This window comes from Aythya marila (genome assembly GCF_965140915.1).
Source record: "Aythya marila genome assembly, chromosome: 2".
Lineage (NCBI taxonomy): Eukaryota > Metazoa > Chordata > Aves > Anseriformes > Anatidae > Aythya > Aythya marila.
In genome coordinates this window covers 22,344,061-22,363,704 of record NC_139043.1, presented here as the reverse complement: position 1 = coordinate 22,363,704, position 19,644 = coordinate 22,344,061, and the positions used below count along the sequence as shown (strand labels likewise).

Genomic DNA, 19,644 nt, shown 5'->3' with positions numbered 1-19,644 from the left:
TTCCCATCAACCCTGCCTTTAAACAGATGTGGAAGGAAGAGTAAGAACAGGGCATGCATACATGATACTCTCCTAAAACTGCAGCTTCCACATGTTTTCAGCTCAGGGACTTCCTGATGTGGATGAAGTTTCTGTTCATTTATTAATCTTCACTGGACTTCTGCAGATTTGTCCAGTTTCCTCCTAAAACCATGTAAACTTTTAACCCCCACTACTTCCTCTGGCAACAAGCTCCAGACATCCAATACCTGTTGCACAAAGCACCGCTTCCCTTTGCTTGCTTTGAATCCGACTCTGCGAGCTTCACTTGATCCTGCAGTTCCTGTGCAGTGAACACTCTGCACGCATTCCTGGGCAGGAGCAGGCACAGAGCAGTCAGTCCCCACCCACGGGTCTGACACTTCTGGCCTTGCAGATCCTAGCTGGATACAGTCACCTCCTCTTTAGATTGAAGCATCTAGGGTACCGACTTCTTCTGTGCAGGGGGTCTGTTTCGTGTCTTTGATCATTCCTTTTGCTCCTCTGTATGCCATTTGGAAGATTCATTGTTTTACTACCACCACCCCCAGAGTAAGATAAGCTACAGAACAGGAAAAGCCCCTACCTAGGAGTCTTCCAATGCGTGCCCAGGTTTACAGGCAAAACGTGTCTTCGTGAATGAAACAATGGAGCATAAAGGAAAGCTTTCTACAAGACAATAAATTCAACAATGGGGAGGAATAAACTGCTTTAGCTGAAACTGAACAATCCAAATAATTTTAAAGGGGAAACACTCCAGCACCCTAGGAGAGCTAGGTTCTGAAACCCAAGAGCAGCCAGACATGCGGTGTCCTCAGCCTTATTTGGAAATCTGAGCCAGATATCCCGTGTTTACACAACCCCCTGCATCCTCTTCCCATCTGAAGCATAACACAAGCCTTAAGTATTTGAAACCTGATTTGTGTATCCATGCTGTGCAGTGCTTCGAGAAGCTAAAACAATGAAAGGATGTTTAATTCTTGCAGTAATGACTGAGCATCTGAGGCTGTCTTCTGCTGAGACAGATGGACCGGTATTTCATTAGTACAAGATGGGTTCGCACAAGCCTCACGAAGATTTAGTCTTCTTTATGTAACAGATGTAATCCTTATCAAATAGGACATGAAAACCAAACTCAAAATATTAAAAAGTTGCCAAAAGTACATTGCCTGAAAATGTCATTAAGAGCTGTGGCACTATTCCACCCAGAAGCTCTGTCCTCCTGACAGTGATGTTCCCATCCCAGCTTTTTAATTGAACCACTGCAACTTAAAGCAGAATGCAGAATGTATTTCATGTATTTGCAACCTGATCCGAGCAGTGACTTTGAGATGCTAGGCTTGCGAATACAAATTTGGCAGCTCACTTCTTGTTCCTTACCACTTTTAAAAAATAGGTGCAGAAAATACCTATTTCCAAACCTGTTTTGTTTCGGACACAAAATGGAAACATTTTCCATCCTCACTTCCCTATCACTCATTTCATTTTTCATCCCCTAGTGAAACTAAATGACAGGGTGTAACCCTAACCCTTCTCTGGCTTCCTTGGGGAAAATGCAAAAATTTAGAAATAATGCTTTTGTTATACATCAGTTTTTCTATATGCTTGTAAGTATTTTCTGCATTTCCGTCTCTGTAAGCTAAAGACTTGTCACATAGCTCCTGTGGTGGGGAGCAATCCTCTTCAGCAGAAAGATGTCTCCACTTTCATCCACTGTACTGAGCTCAGCCCCTCCTGGTATGCAGACGACGTATAGCAGCTTTAGCATTTGGAAAGCAGCTCACCCCACAAGATGTTTAACAGACTACTGGTTAAACTCGAGAAGTGTTGTTTACTCCAGAAGTGTCTGGAAGCAGTTATGCTTAATAAACTGGATACCTTGTTTTTGATGGGATAATATGTAGAGCTGTGTTTTGCTAAATCTTCTGACTTTGAGCCAAACCCAATTCTTCTTGCGGGATCTGCCATCACAAACACAGATCTTAAAACAGGCTTTTAGACACTGGCCTATCAACAGTGTGCTGAGGAGGCTGCTACTAGGCTTCCCCTTGGTCCCACCTCCTCCAAATTCTGAGATCTACAGCTCTGCTGTAACAGAGGAACCACATCCATGAAAGGAGAAACAATTTAAACAGAAAACAATACCTAGGAGTAACCTGAAGAAAATGGTTGGGGATTTCTTTTTTTTTCCTTTCTGTTGGTATGATTAAAATAACTACAGAACCATTTCCAAGTGGATAACAAAAAAAAAAAAAGAAACAAAACCAAACAAAACCAAAAAATGCCTGTCACAGCTGACATGGATATAACTTTTAATGAGTTAATATTGATTAAGGCATAAAAATAATTTTAGACTAAGTCCTTGGCAATAAAGGAAAATTTTCATTTCTGGAGTATACTCAGTGCAGAATCCAATTGGTAGTTTACTTCATAGGATATTCAAAGCATGTTCTTTGAAAATTTAAAATCATGAACATTTTAATACAGGTAAAAACTGTATAGGCTTCCGAAGTGCCTCTAATTTTACAGAGTATACTGTCTCAAACTATGTTGAACTTGACCATATTACAAAATATAGTATGTGATATTAAACATATGTATCATATACTTGGTGCAAGGAATACAGCAGCAATATAGGCTGAGAGGCTGAGTGGTTATGCAGCAACTCTGCAGAAAAGGACGTGGGTTAAGCTGTGGAGGAGCCAGCAGCATGCCCTGGCAGCAGCAAGCACTGTGTGAACAGGAGCAGGGGCAGGTTGAGGGACCAGTGCTTGTTCAGCTCAGAGGTGAGACGGCTCTAGGGGGGAAAAAAGCACCCTACGACCTACAAGGAAGTTATCACAAAAACGGGGCCAGGCTCTTCACAGAGGCTCATGATGGGAGTATGAGAGACAATGAGAGTATGTTGCGAGGTTCAGGCTGCATGTCTGAAAAAAACCCTTTCCCCATAAGCACAATCAAGCAGCAGCAAAATTTTCCTAGGGAGGCTTTAAGCTGTAATTAGACTGTAATCCTGTAAAACAAATTTAACAGCCAACACAAGTTAGCTGTAAATTATATCATTGAAGGAAAAAACAAACAAACAAACAACAAACTAACTAAAATTGGGTTGTAACTCAAAATACTCTAAAAAAATACTTTATGGCACAATAGTTGGTGGCTGCCTGCTGTCTATTAAACAGCTGTAAGAATTTAATGCCTTTCATTCTGATAATATTGCAGTATTGTGCTATAAAGCATGTTCCACACTGCTAACAGGTTCAGATCTAAGACCTTGTGAAAAACAAACCCATGCTATGCTGTACTATGTGTTATGCCGTGCTGTGCTCAACTGAAGATTTCTGTCACCTTTGGGAACTCATCTGTTAAGCTCTGCTGTACAGCTGACTTTCTAAATTAACGTAAATTAACAAGAATTTTCTAGGTCCTATGAAAACAGTAGAATTTTCTGTCATCTATTCAAAGGCATGTTAGAAAAGGCTCTCCATAAAAATATTAAAAACTTCTATTTTAAAATTATCTTGTATCTAATGCTGTAACACTGAATCAACGCATATAAATTTCTGCTGATAAGAAGAGTTTAGAAACCAAACATATCACAAAGCACAGCTGTCACATTGGACTCATAATGGACTATCTCTTGCTTTTTACCCACGAAAATGGCATCAGGGCCATTCTGAAAAAAAAAATACAAAAAGCTCCATCCTATTGTGAAGAATTAGGCAGAAAATGCAAGCAAATATAGACAGGGATGGAAATAACAGTGAGTGACTTACCTTTATTTGCATTGTATTAATAGGAGAGCTTGTCTGACAGTGCAGTGGTCCGTGTGTCTGGATATGGAGAATGTAAAGAAGAAATTCTTCACGACTGGACACAGGCCAACCCACATGGAGAACTGTGTTGTTGATGGCACTGGGTCCTATATTGTGAAGCTGAGAAACAAGTATTATCAGTGCTTTCAAAGGCAGTGAATAATAGCTAAAGACACAGCAATCGCTACTTAGCCATTTCCAAATTCCTAATGTTCGCAGCCCTGAAGTACTTCAGGAAAGTTGTATAGATTATTATAATAATTTTATTGATGGAAAATCTGTGTTAGGGAATGAAAAAGGACCTTGACATATTAGTTCAAAAAGCCAATGGCAAATCTGGGAGAACAAGCTTTTTTGTCCGAGTCTGTATTCAAGACAGACTTTCCCACCTTTCCCATTTTTTCGTACATATGAAAGACCTGAAGTTGCCAAATTATCTTACAAACAAAAAAACAAACCACCAATCAAGACCCAAACCAAAACACCTTAGCAAAATACACTACACAAATATAAACAACAAACCATAACAGAAAATACTGGAAAATAAAAGGTGAAACTTCATGACGCAAAAGAATCACATCTCAGGCTGCAGGAATAGAAGGTGTAGCAAAACATAAACTAGTTTTTGTGGTTAAGAACTCTATTTCCAGCACTTCTCGGTTCATATTTCCCAAGAAGAAAAAAAAAAGGAATTAGCTTTCCTAAAGTAACATTACATGACATCATTCTTTTCTGGGAAAATAAATAAAGATAGAAATAATAGAAATTAAAACTTGTGTGCTGTTGAACTAGTTTGCAATTTGAAAATATCTGATGACCACATAAAGTTTGGGTATGTGCTAGCACTGTATATGAGAGGTACACAAGCAGAATGCCATGGAACTTTGCTCAAAGTTTCTGGAGATGTGAAATAACTTAAAAAAAAAAAAATTGGAACCAAATAAAACCTACTTTCAGTCTTACATCTTCTTCAGTAAAGGGCTTTTATGTTGCTGTTTGGGTTTTTTATGCTTTGCTGATATCAGTAAACCATGAAAAAGGCTTTAATCACTGTAACTATTGAATCACTGTAACTATTTAAATATGTGTGAGGTCACATATATTGTTCCATAAACAGGTCAAATGGCTGAGACAGGAAAATTTGTTAGAGACTTTTCAGTTTAGAGAAATGTGTTAATATGAGGAATTCACAAATAATATTTTGTATTTCATAGCCTGATTCACTACAGTTTAGTATGTTATGCAAATTTTTATCTTACACTGTTAATTAAGCTCAATTGCTTTTATTTTCTTGACTGCTGGTTTGTGAATTGTAACCACATGAGAAGCACACTGTTTTATGCCTAGAATAAAAGTTATCCATCAGATTCCAAAGATGGTCTGTATTCTGTGTAGTTCACTCAATGCACTTGTTTCTAACCTGAACTCTTCTCCTCACAGCTTTTAAAGAAGAAACAGTCAAGTCACTAAAAATATTTGACATCGGCTGTAATGAGCTGTATGCACTGTTTTTAATTCTTGCCAAACACTCCAAGTGTTTATAAATCTATTAAATGTCAAAGGCAGATTTCTAGCATAAACTTGTGGCTCCTCCATTAACATGAAAAGGGTTGTGAATTTCTGGATTAAATTCGGGTTAGGTCTTAAAGTTCGAATATTTACAAACATGACTTCATCTACTTGCCAATAAAGACGATAATCCAAATTCATCAGGATTTCATTGGAAGCAGCGTCACATCCTATGGAATCAGGATGTGATAGTATCTGGCTGGTAAGATCAGATGGTATCTAACTGATGAGAATTAGTTTTACCTCATAGATGTGTTCAACTAAAGGACCAAGTTCTTCTTCTTTTGTAGGTTCATCTTTGGGTTCCCAGTTGTGAAGCGGCAAAACAATTTGTGGGGGGTGAGACACTCTGTAATATATAAGATGAGTTAAAACAGTATTCATTGCCAGTGATCAGCTGCAGTACTTTTAGAGAAATTAAGAAAAATTAAGAAAATTAAGACCCCGATAGTGACCTGAAACCTTAAGGGCACTTTATTTAGGCACATTCATTACAGTTAGGTGAGGCTAACAATGTGATGCCTCCATAAAGTGCTGCTGACTCCTTACAGGCTTCCAAGGGTGAGCATTTAGTTTCAGACTTCCTCTGAAGGGCAATTCTTTTCAAGCAAGGGAGTAGCTCCTTCTCTGTTGGCGAAGAGGAATGCAGTCTGCCTGGCATTTACATCATTCTCACAGATGAGTTATCTGAACACATTATCCACAAAAGTAGAGTAATGATATGTAAATAATGCATTTTCCATTTAAGCCCGTAGATGCCTCATGCCATCCATATAACTTTCCTGCAAATATTTTTTAAATATTTAATTTCTTTGACTGTAAATTCCTCATGACCTTTGCTATTATCCCTTTTAAAAAAGGAACGATAAAGTAGTCATTTACCTCATTTTACAGGTGGAAAGCTGAGGTACAGGTAGGGCAAATGACTTCCATAAAGCCACAAAGCAAACTGGTGTATCAAGAAACTGAATTCATAGGCAGAGCATGAAAAAGTGCTCCAGGCTTTCCCATTTGCTTTGCAGACAAAGTGGTAGCTAGGGCATTGCCCAAAACACTGTTGCAATGTCAACAATGAAAATCAAAAATAAATTTAAAAAAACAGTGACTTTGACATCTTTCTTTAGGTCTGCTATTTTGTTTTTCCTTTCCTTCTGGGTCTGCTCTTAAGAAGGGAACAAGCAGTCTTCTGTTAACATTTCCACTTGAATCACAAGCATTATTTCCTACGAAAACTGAAAGTTGCCTGGAGGTACTTCATTCAGATGCCAACTTTAACCTTGTTCAGTTGTTGAGATCTTGGGAAATCAGATTCCAATAATTTCTTCCATCGTGGTAGGTGAGTCCTGGCCCAGATATCTGTCATCTGCTTGTATTGGAAGTAGTTCTTGGTGCTAAAACAGTAAGCATTACCCTTCCTTTACAAGGGTCAGCTCTCACTCACTTTTGCTGCTTCCCAGATTCTTTAGCTAAGAGGAAAGGCATTGAATTTCATTGCTTACTCTACTAAAGCTGAGAGTTTGCTGATAGAAAGCTGTTAAAACAAAAAATTAAAATTGCTGCTGATTTTTTTTTTTTTTTTTTTTGGCGCAGAATATAAAATTTGAGTGAAATGATGGACTTCATTCACTGATGTCAATTCCCTTTCACTTGAGTGTAAACAGAGGAAGCATCACTGCAGACACAGTTTTCCCCTTGAAGAAGGAGAACAGAAAACCAGAAGATTTTGTTACAAATCCTGACAATTTCAAAATATTTTAGGAAGAAGAAATGTTCCTGCTTCCAGCTCTTATGCCATATACAATGAATGAAATGTCTGACAAACTTTTGCACAGAACAGAGCTTCTCAAAGCAGGGTGAGACCCTGGAAAAGAATAATGTAATACCATCCAGCTAAAGTACAGATCTTCATGAAATGTAGGGCATCCTGGAGAATCCTGCTAACTCTTCCCCAGATAATACTTCCCAGACTTCAAAATGCCACTAGTTCCTACTAACAAGCATGTCAGAAGACAAACTGAAAAGCAAAGCCAAATAATAAAGAAAATGAAGCATATTCATAAAATGTCATTTCAGATGACATTTTGCTTATTATGTTTCACAAATAACCTTCCAATGAGAACTTTAATTATAAACTGTCTGTGGAGAGTGGGACCTTTCCTGTGTAGTCAGAAAAGCCAAGACATGGAGACCTTTCAGCTACCACAAAAATTTTCAAAACACAAGGTGTACATCAATAAAAAGAAGCAAGGTTTTAAAAGTCAGTGTTTTCTGTTACATTCCCTGCACAGTGTTTTTATTATCTATGGAATTACAAAGTGCAAAGTGCAAACATAGACATGCAGTTAAAATGATTATAAATTATGTAAGAATGTGTACATTTATTTTAATAGATTTTACAAAGATATTTTAAGCACTTCTGCTATTGACATGAAGGTAATAAAATCAGGCCAAATAAAACAGAAATCCTCTCTTTTGACTATTTTATTTTGTTATTAACTTTGAATATTTTGACATTTGAATGGTTTATTAGGTGAGAATTTTTCCTGGACTTTTAGATGACAATGATCTGATAAAGACGAGCACTGAAAAAAAACAAGATAAAAGAAGTTCTACAAAGAATGGTTATATAGGATATACTAATAAAAATTATGCCTGCTGCTAGTCTTCCCAGTCCAAATTGCTTCCTTCCTAAATCCCTCATTGCTCTAATGCTCTTTCAGCAGTGGAAAATCATAATTACAGCTATAAAACTCTTAAATTTTTATAGAGATAAAGGTAAGCAGCATAATTAAATGTCAGTTATCTGAGCAACTATTCATTGAATGAACAATCTAAGCAGTTATCTTAAATTTCTTTTGAAGAAAGATTTCTTCCTTTCTCATAGAGGCAGTATTTGCATGCATCTACTGTGTAAGTTTATATGCATGTATGCATATGCACAATCTGGTAACTGCACTTAGTTTTCTCAGTAAAATATAATGATTCTAGTCCCACTTCATCCACCCCTACTGCAGAGCAGTATGGAAATCAGTGTAAGATATTTTCCAGTCCAAATGTGGACATAGACTCTCTTTTATTTTTATCTAGGAAATAATGAGCAAATAGTTCCCATGGAGCTGTGTGTTTCACCATCTCTGAGTAATTAGCAAAATCTGTCAACAAAGCATTTGGGAATTTTCCTTTGTACACGCATATTACAGTTAACATGAAAACCAAAGGACTTAAGAGGAAAGGAACTGGAAGTCGTTCAATTAAATAAATTTCTCTATTTAACAACCTGTTTCTTAGCACTGCAGGCAGCAGTTCAGGCCCGTTTTTCCACTCGTTAGCAAACTCTTTTTAACAACCGAGGTTGTTTGAGTCGTGTTTGGTGAAATTTACAAAGAATTCAAACTGCAAGACTTTTCTATGAAGGTGATGAGCAATATCACTGAAAAAAAAATCAGCATCTGCAGCTTTGAAAGCAACCCTTACTGGAAAATCTCATGTTCTACATGCATAGCCTTTTCTTTGCTGCACTGAAACTCTAGCCATTTTTTAACCTGGGCATCCAGTCATGGATGCTCTCTCCCAGCAGCATTCTCTCTCCTGTCTGCAGCCAACCAACTAACTCCTTTGATCCTACCTCAGCCTCTACTTCTCTGTTACCTTGCCCCTGATTTCATGTTTTTCACCTTGTTAGTGTGACATTCCTCTCTTGTCCAGATCATTGCCCTGTAATCATTACTAACTACAGAAAATATGATCACAGAATCAATCAAGAGAATCATAGAATGGCTTAGGTTCTGTTTTTGTTAAATAGTCTTACAGCTGCTCCTTTTCAGAAATATAAACATTAACAAATGTCCACATAGTCTTTTGTGTGCCTGTCATCTTCCTTCCACCAAACTGCAACCTTCTTAACCCGGAAAGCACTCACAAATTGTGTTGAAAAATTCTTCAAAAATCTCCCTTATAGTCTTATGTTGAGTCTTAGAACAGAAAACATGATCTCTGGGATCTGCAAAATGGTTGGTTTCTTTTATGGGACAGAGTAGTCAAAGTATTGTCTTAGAAGTGGTAACAATAAATTGATTTTTATAAACCTATAAATGCATAAATAAATGCATACTTGTTTACACCTTAGGCAGTCTGCTGAGGTGGATAATGTAAGAGACATCTACTCCTCCTATATCAGCCAGACCTCATGGTCTGATTGTGGGAGTGAAGCCAGGGTACCTCCTGCTCTCCCTCTGCAGTGCCGAGAATGGCTAAGGTTCAGAGCTATAATTTGAGAAGGGGTGATGCAGGAAATCTGAGCTCCCAGACAAAAAGCATTTTGGCAATCATTTGCTTTAAGAGAACATCCTGCTGATCTCTTCCAGGATGCCAAGATAGCAGTCTAGTTCCAAGATCTTACAGAACAGTCTGAGATTCTGATTCCCTAATTGCATTTTTTTACTTTCCTAAACCAAGCTGTATGTGAAAAGAGAGACAATAGAAATAATCATCTTCAATCATATCCTGTGCTTGTTTAGTTTCAGTATCCCTTGTGTCAGTGGACAGACGTGCTTCAGATAGAAATGTAAGAATACTACAGTAGTAGCTGGCTGCACTCTTGTCACAGTCATAGCTCACTCCTTATTCATCCTTTCTCCAAGGGTCTCACTCTGCTCTCTATTAGCATATGCCTTAATTTGTTTCATCATTCTAATGATAAAAACAGCAGATTCTGCTTTGGTATTGAGAATTAAGTGCCTAGGTGGTTGCACAAGCAGACCCACGCACATAAAGAGACATTCTGTATTAGTAATGTCCATGGACACGATTTGAATACCCAAATAAAAGGTTGGGTCCAACTGCTGTTACTACAGTGTGGAATTCTACAGTGTGCTGCATTTGCACCAACATGGTAAGTTTAAAGAAATCTACATGGGCAATAATGCCCTACACAGCCTGTTACATCTTTAGCTGATCAGGCTTGCATGGCTGATACTCCCTGGGAATTCTCAGGTGTTCCTGTTGGGTTAAGGCCCTTGGGATTATAAAATGTTGAAAGATTCCACTAGACAGAATTATTATATGTAGAAAGATTCAATACAAAAACAGTTACCCTTCTGAATTGAAATAGTGGAATACTTACCCTCTGACCTGTACTTGAGCCACAGCACTGATGTTGATATGGAGGTTAACTAAATTGCTGGTTGGATTGATCTTATTAGAACTGGAAAAGATTTAAGATTGGTACAAAGGTTAAAAAAGGTTTTTTTTGTTGTTTTGTTTTGTTTTGTTTTTTTAAAAAAAAAGCTGAACTCTAGACTGTTATAGATACAGCACTGAACACCCACAAGTCTCCAGCTGGGAAGTGGTGCTGTTGGACATATGACAATGTGGGTTTTGTTATTGCCACTCTTCAGTCTTGTAGGAGATTTGTATTTAAGTCTGAGCTCATCACATGTTTTATAGTATAATCAACTCAAACTTCCTTTAAAGGATCCTGCGGATATGGGTGGATACGGTGATACAGATTTATTTGGCTCAGAATATAATTTAAATTTCCTTGTTCAACTTGGCTATCTGTATGGATAGGGATATCTTAATAGAATATGAGGTTGATTCACGTAGTGAAGGAAGGCAATGTTAATGAACAAGATAGGCTTTGTTACAATAAAATCTGCCTTTCCAGTTCTCCAAACTTGTGACTTCTGCATGACAATCTTTAAAGCAAAAACATATAAATAGATAACTAACTAAATAAATGCTTTCTTTCCATTTCTTATTCTCTCCCCTCTTCTATCCAGAGAGTGTTTACACTCTTAATCCCACTTAGCATTGAAGACACATCTCTACATTTAAAGTGTGCTCTCACTCCTTTTCTTATCCTATTGGAAATTCTTAGTAGCAAAAGTAGTTTCTCTCACTTCAAGTGGCCATTCATGTGACTGTAGTCCATTCACATAAAGAACAGTTTCCAGGTTTAAATTCATGAAGACAGTAAAAGAAATATTTAGAGATTTAGAGTATATTTAATTATGGGATTAATGACACTAAGTTAGGAGGTTTTACTCAAGCAAGCATGGAAGCACTTCCTTACTTCATGGAGTCTAAGTGTCTATTGCTGTCACAGTTTACTGTTATCACATCTGGGTAGCATCAGTCAAATGGAAACATTCAGAGGAGGCCAGAATTCCCAGTGACTGACTCCTGAGGAGTAAAGGCCAATAGTGCTTTGATCCAGGCTTTCTGGTTACAGATTGCTAAAATTAGGAGCAGCTCTAATTTGTTTGTAAACTAATGCAGATTCCCCTCAAACATCATGTGAACTTTTGAAGTAATCCTCCATAGCCATTGTTCTGAGCTGCAGTCAGCATTTAAAATTTGCTTTTAAGTAAAAAATGACTATACAATTAATTTGTTAGTATCAGTTGTTCTCCCTCTTCTTACAGTTCTAATTTCCATGGAGTTACAATACAGAGTTTGATCACATATATTTGGCATTTAAATCCTGTTTGTGCGTTATGCTATTTTGTAGGTAACAATAGTTTTAAAAAAAGTGCCAGGACATCTCCATTGCTTAGGGGTACATAATGCCTAGCAAAATCCACACCAGAAAACGAATCAGATTTCAAAACCCTACTCAGCCTCTTGCCTATTTCTTATAAGTGATGAAGTTCAGTCTTGCAAGCCAAAAAAATTATTTTCCACTTGATGTTTTGGAGCAAATTAAAGGTGTGTTTAAGAATAACTCGGATAAGGACACAGATTCAGACATGTTCTCTGCCTCCCTTTCTTTCCACTTTAGGTCACTTCCTTTTTCTCTTTTTCTGAGTTAAAATTTTCTGTTTCCTTTTTTTTTTTTTTTTTTTTTTTTTTTTTTTTTTTAATTTGTTTTACCTCTTCACTAAGGACAAAGAAATACATGAATGGTATTGCTGCTTGGGAAGCAATGTAGAGGAGTGTGTTAACTATAGGATACCTTCCTTATGCAAGAAGCTTAACTTTTATGTATTTATTTAAGTAGCTGGGTGCTGTTCAGCATTTTGACACCAACTTGTGGAAACTGTCCTGCCTTCCTGGTAGTCCAACAGACTTCTTCCCCTTACGTTTCAGTCAGTAGATATGGAGGAATTATGAGGTGCTGCTGCCTCTTGAAGTTCTGACTTCTACCTTATCACTTTTTCTACCGAATTGACCTGCCCTCAGCTCTTTCTAGCTGGAAAGATCTAGCAACCCACCAAGCTCCAAGCCTCCCTGGTTTCACAGCATAAAAAGGGTAACGATGAGAGCCTTTGATAAGTATTTCATATATACAACTGTGTTACTTGCATTAATGCCCTGATGGTGAACAGTGGTGTGAGCAGGGGACCTACAAGCTAGAAGTTACATATTTTCTCTCTCTCTGGAGGTCCCCATGCCTCCAGCTTGTCAGCCACCCTCCCAGCCCTTTGGCTTCTGCAGCCTTCTGTTGCTGTGCCTTTCCCAGGTTTCTGCATGTCCTTTCCTTCCAGGGTTACATTCTGGAAGCATGACTTAAACATTTTAAATGTTGCAGTTATTTACCATAGTGAGCGTGATCAAGGCCCTCATTAAAGGCCAGACATTAGCAATTAAGTCTGTGTGTGTGGGGCAGGGAGGGCCCCATCAGGAACTCCAGCATGCATTTGATGAGGACAGACGTAGCAGAAGCTCAGCCACCTACTGAAAAATTCCCAAGTTTGTGCTTGCTGTTATTCTAACCCAGCCTGTCCTGTGCTTTTCTGTCCCTGTGCATTGCTCAGCATAAAACAGAAGATTCTCTAGAAGTAATATTTCATCCCCACAAATGAGGAACTTAAAAAAATAAATACAGATTCACCTGAATAAAACTGAAACAGCTTCCTCTCTTTATGACAGTAACTGTAACTACATCTTCTATAAAATATGAAGCATTTTGACTTTCAAAAAACATTTTCATATATATTAAAGAACAATTATCTGGTTATTTCAGTAAAAAAAATCAAGAGTAAGTCTAAAAATACAGATATAAAACAACTGAAAATATTTTTAAGTTCATGTCTTAAAAAAAAAAAGGAAAACTTGATCATATTTTAACTGCTCACCTATTTTCTATATTGCTGTAAAGGAGTGGCATATCTTTTATGTTTCAAGAGCATTTTATACTTTAAAATACAGAACTTTGTTGGAAAATGATCACCGTTCATTAATCCCGAAGTGGAGAACCACGTGCAAATTTGGGAAATCTATGGAAGAACCTTGGAACACTAACCAAAATTAGTTAACCTGTATTTTAACAAAATAAAAACCTTAGAATAACTCTAAGACTGATATAGTTAAAAGCTAACATGGCCCCAGCTCTACAAATCCTCCTGAAGAAAGCTACCAAAGGAGAAATAACTACTGAAGTTGAAGAGCTAAACTTCTTAAACTCCAGATATTGACAGGAATTCAGAATTTAAATAACCGTGCTCTTGGTAAAATATCTAACCTTTTTATTTGCAGCTCAAAATTGATGCTGAAATCTGAATTTTCAAAATGCTGAACAGAAAAGCGGATGCCTGTAGAGAACTGGAAAAGAAACAAAAGAACAGGTTACTAATTTCCATTTGCTTTTTGAAACAGTAATGGAATAAAGCCGAACAAGCTCATTCAGAAGACAGAATGGAATTGGAAGGGTAGTTAAAGAAGGGATATACAACAGCATATGGTGGGGTCTCTGTAACCCTCTTGCTGGACTTAGTTACATCACTGGTTATGCAAGTGGCTAGGGAGGAGGGGGAGATGCCATCTGTCCTCCACATTAAATTAATAAAATCGTCCCGCAATGTTTAAATTAATCCTTTTAATTGCCTCATTTCAACTGCATATGTTTTTAATCTGGCAATTTCTGAAATCTGAATTTTGCATTGAGGCTGACAGCAAAGCATACAGCCTGTATACTCTGCATATAAGTACCACTACTCCCCTCCTTCTCACCTCCTGCACTGTCTGATAGTAACATTTCCTGCCAGATAACTTGCATACACGCTTTCCTTTTTAAAAAGGATTGTTACATATAACCATATTCTCCATGTGGAGAAAAATAAAGACTTGTCTCTTCAGTATGCTTTCCTTGGCATACTTGGGGCAGCATTGCCAGCAACAGAACACAACACAACAACGTAGTTTTCTGTCTGGGACACGGATTCAGTATCACTGACAAGGAAGGATTTTCTTCTGTGGGTGTCATTTCATATGTTTAAGAAATCTCTTTTTTCCAAGCATTATTTTGTTATAAGTCCTCACTCAATTTTCCCTCTTTTCTCACTTGTGGTGGTGGATCACTGAATATTAATCCATCTGCAGAGCGAGACTTAGCTAACGTGTTTCAATTACTTCTTTCAATTGTCCTATGCTAGAAGCAATATTGTTACCATGAAAAAATGGCACATTCAAATATTTGAATTATTTTCATTTTAATATCAGAGCTAATCTCTCTTCTTGGAAGTAAAATCTTTAAGATGAAAGGAAAATACTCATTAAATTAACCAGAAGCTGAACAGTTGGCTTGGAATACAGATGCAAACTATTTTTATTACCATTCTGGGGATGATTTTAACCTTATTGATTCAACTTTAGAAACATATCATGATCTTTTTAATCTCTGAGACAAAAATAAATAAATAAATAAGATACTGATTTCAGCTTTTGTCATACTGATCAGTCTACATAAATTTGTTTCCATTTCTAGCAGAAAAAAAAGTTTTGATGAACCAAAGACATAATTTTCCTCTGATCTAACAGAGCAGGCATGAACTGCAGTTTTGATGATCCATCATATCCCTGATGTCCCAGGTTTAATGCCTTATTTAATACCGAAACATACCTCTACTGTATGAGTCTAATGAGCTGCAGATGTTGCCTCTGTGTGGTAATATGACTTTGTTAATGTCAAGTAGCCCTTGACAAAGCTACTAATAAGATCCTAACATGCCCTTGCTGAAAATTCAGAGGCCAAAGGAGTTGAATTTGCTTTAGTTTGTACACTAGCAGTCACAGGATCTCCTTGTTTTAGTAAGAGATTCATTTAATCCGAATAGTTTATTTAAATGTTCCAAGTGAAGTTACTTTCATCTGAAGTGCATCATTTGCCATGTTAGAATCATCATGCTTCTTTGAAATATATGACATTTCTACTACTACTGATAATCTTTTATTTGTTATGTTCGGCAGCACCCAGGAGTACACTGGGAGATAGATGGCTACTGTTTTTTGACGTGTCTTACAGAGCATAAGAAAGATAAAGCCTCTGTGCTCTTGAAGAATTAGTTTGCTACACACCAAGACATAGGCAAGATCGTCCAAGCCTCCCAGCCTTCTGGCCTTATTGCCATTCGTTTCTATTTCCTTCCAAATTCTTCTACCTATTCTATTTCTAATAAGATCTACATTTCACTTGCTAAAGCCATTGAAGAGGCATTAGTAAGCTTGTCAGTATGATCCATTTCATAAACTAAGTACTTTGAGCATCTTTCCTCTCTGCCTGTGAGATGGTATCACAGACATCTAGTTTGAATTCTGGGCCATATGGTTGTGGGATTTTCTTTCTCATTTTTTTTTATCTTCTTTTTTTAACCATGCAGATACTATTGAAAAGGATACAGACTTTCTGTGGGCAGTAAATATTTTAAGGTCATGGAATTTAAAGAAGTCAGAGAGAGAGTCATTCTGATGACAATGTTGAAAATGTAAAGTGTTCTGCAGCCCACAGCAGTAATATCCCATGGGGTACATCACAAAATCCTGACATAATTCTCATCCTCAGAAAGTTGATCTTAATGTGTTGGAGAATCCCCAGGTTTCAGGGTGCTGAAAAGTCATTACAGTGACTCAATAGTTAAGAGTTTAAAGAATGTTAGACTTTGACCTAACCCTCTCTTCCCACTCCCTCACAACTTCCACAGAGTCCCTTTCTGACTGCGTGTTTTGAGAATAACTGATCTCCTGCCAGAGCAGAATTGTTTTGCAAAACTGGAAATGGATCAGAGAAGCCTCTCATGATTTATGCAATTTGTACAAAGGGTTGGTATTTCGCTGTTGGAAATACGTTTGCCATCATAAATATGTTTGGACTGAAAAAGCTCAAGTGCTTTCACCTTTACTAAGCTTCCAGGAGAGCTGGTTTCAAAGATACAGCTAGGCTTTAAGCTTTCGCTAACTATAATCCAACACTTTTGCCATCTGGCTTTGTGATGCTTTATCTTTGTATGCCTTAATTTTCAAGTGTGAGATTCTTTTTGTTTCAAAACATAATATTCTTAAACATGTTATGAACCCTGCTGTTTTATTCTGCTACTTCCAAGTCTCTCTTTATGAAGTATTTTGCTTAGGAATATTTGGTAACAATGCATTTACAGCAGCCCAAGTGCTGACTCTGAAGCAAAACAGGATTAGCTGTGCTGACAGAATCCATGAGGAGACAGGTGAGAGTAGCACTGCTTCAGTGGCCACCAAATAACATTCCTGAAGTCTTCAGACTGCCAGTAGTTTGGCTCAAGGATGATGTGGAAACAGCGCTTTGGATTCACAGGGGAGAGTAGAGGGGCTGTAGTTTAATATCTCCACATTCAGACCTTTCCATTGCTTATACTTAAGACAAAATGCAAAGCAACACAGACTTGCTCCTAGATTGATATAAAATGGTAGTGCTTCTTGTCTCCCTTTCCTCTTCAAAACCCATGCTTACCCGCACAATCATCCACAAGATTCTTGTCCACTTTTGTCTATCTTGATAATGTGCTTCTGCCATAGGACTAAGTAAGAAACAAATCAGTAGATAAATTTGCTGGTTTTCTGGTAAGCGATGTTATCTGCCTTGAGTTTGGATTTTTCTAGGGCTTTGGTCCATCAGTGCCTCCCATCATCATGTTAGGAAAACTCCATTCCTCAGTATTTTTTTCAATTACTCTTATTTTTTAGGAGTTTCATTTAATAGAATGAAATAAAAAATGCAAAACCTTTTAGCCCTGTTTTCTATATTCACTGACTCAACTATCTATGCAGTCAGCGTTCCTAGTGCAATGCCTTTCCCAGAAAATACTTTTAAAGTTCCCCTCTTCAGACTTCTAATTTGCATCAGTTTTACAGAGCAGAACCCTCACCAAGCACATTCCTGCTCCCAGTGGGTCCACCATCTGGAGTTCGTTTCTCTGTGGTTTCTAGCTCCTTGTAATCCTAAGGAGTCTGCCTGGGACTGCTGGTAATCATGACTGTGCGAGACACCTGGTCTCACACTTGCCTTCAAAAGCTCTATGACTGATCTGAAGCCAACCTAACATATCCAAACAAGCTTATTGGAGTCCAAATCTTCTATCATGTGATCCATTTGGTTCTTTTATCAAGGCTGAGTCAGGAACTATTTCAAAACCATTTGAAGGATCTTGAAAAAGTTTGGGTTAAACACCCATAGGATTATACCATGAGCAGTGCTAGAATTCCTCTGCAGGGACATCCATGGCAGAACATTCCTAGGTTCAACACTTCTGGGGCTGCCCTGAACTGTTTGTCAGGACATAGGAACAAGTGATGATAATTGGTAGCTCTTTTTTTGTCTCCAAATACGTTCAATCCAAATGACATTCATAACGTGAAGGAAAACTTTACTCCAACATCATTTTCATGGATATAAGTCATGACATAAACTGATAAGAGAATGCTCATACACTCAAGATTAGACTCAGAATAAAGAATCTGTTATTTACTACACACATCTTAAATAGAACGAATACTAAGGCAGAAATAAACATTACACATTATGGATTGGGATTCTCTTCTCATCATACTAGTGCAACTTCTGGGACTTAAACTGAGGGACACTAACTTTCTTTAGAGTATGTGAAATAAAACGTGTTATCTAATATCATCAATTTTTTAGAACAACAGATCGTTAGTTTTTCAGAAGCACAGTACTGTCTCTTATTGCACCAACATTTTCCTGTCCGAGTAAATAATTTGGTTTAGGTGCTGCTTATTTGGACACATTCTGCTAATTGAATAGTTTTCCATTAGCTCCTCTTTAAAATTCAATTAGATAAAAATCAGTAAATGCATCTGGTGTTCCCTTACGTTTGCGCCAGCCACCATGGGGTTCCCAAGATCACAAACCACCATTCTAGTTTCATTTTCCATCTTGTAATCACAGCTCAATACACGCAGGGCCTGTAACAAAAGGACATCAATATGGAGGTCAGAGATCATAGTGAAACGTATCCAGTCGGGAAAGCGACGCCTTTTTGATCGTGACATTTCTTTTGATTTTGGACACCTGCTCAGTGCACTAGGAAAACATTTAATTGGTTATTGTCAGACAATGGGTGAAAACTGATGCCAGGGAAAAACAAACAGGGACGCTTCCTAATACCTGAAGGGCCACGATGCAATCACTCTAGCTCCAGTTTTAACATACTGCTTTGCTGTTGTAAATCATCCTTATGGCCATAATGACTCAACAGAGAAAACACGCATAAAAAGGTAAAAGGGGTGAAAGAAACAGGTTTCACACTAATTGCAATATTTTTATTATCTGTCACTAGAAGTCTCTGGAATGAATTTATGGCATTGGCCACAAATGGACCAAGCCTAGAATTTTATTTTCCAAGCTATGGTTTATGTTGTTACAACTTCACGTTGTTATTTCTGTAACTACATTAGTTGTAATTTACAATTTAGCAACAAAGAAGATGGATTTCTACTTAAATAATTTCCCTCTAAATTTCTTAATGTAAAACGTGTTTCTTCTTTGTTCTTTCAACCCTTTATAATCTTTATTGCTAGTAGTTTCACCTGTATAGAAAACAGACTGTGCAGAAGGAGGAACAACCATAGGACAGCAGAAGATAGGAGATATAGAGTAGGACAAAGCAACATTTTTTTTTTTTTCTGTTTACCTCTCTGGCGTATTGGAGAAAATAGTCACTATTATGTGCAGAAGTAAACTAGCTTTGTAAAAGCAGAATGCAGCTAGAGCTGTTGCCATAAGGCTCTCCCACTACCTTTCCTCTCATTTGTGATTCTCACAGATTAACCAATACATGCAAGGTCATGCTCTTTATATAAAAAGACCTGGGAAATCTCCAGACCACTGGCTACCAATTCACTCCTAATCTGCAAAAGCCAGTGTGGACATGTTGATCTTATCACTTCCTGAGACTGAAAGAAATGATAGGGCATGTCCTAAATGTAGCCCATGTGAAGCATGCCCTCAGTATGCACCTCATTCATGTTGACA

The 19,644-nt window shown here is 37.6% G+C and overlaps 1 protein-coding gene across 1 annotated transcript in view; it reads right to left on the bottom strand.

The window, feature by feature from the left end:
- ITGA8 (integrin subunit alpha 8) overlaps positions 1-19,644 on the bottom strand; it is a 109,168-nt gene that overhangs the window by 29,809 nt on the left and 59,715 nt on the right. The window contains exons 21-25 of the mRNA XM_082754700.1: positions 18,483-18,575; positions 13,867-13,946; positions 10,525-10,605; positions 5,646-5,751; positions 3,795-3,953 (exon numbers count right to left, since the gene is read on the bottom strand). Of these exons, the coding sequence (XP_082610826.1) occupies positions 3,795-3,953; positions 5,646-5,751; positions 10,525-10,605; positions 13,867-13,946; positions 18,483-18,575 (519 nt within the window). The remainder of the gene's footprint in view (positions 1-3,794; positions 3,954-5,645; positions 5,752-10,524; positions 10,606-13,866; positions 13,947-18,482; positions 18,576-19,644) is intronic.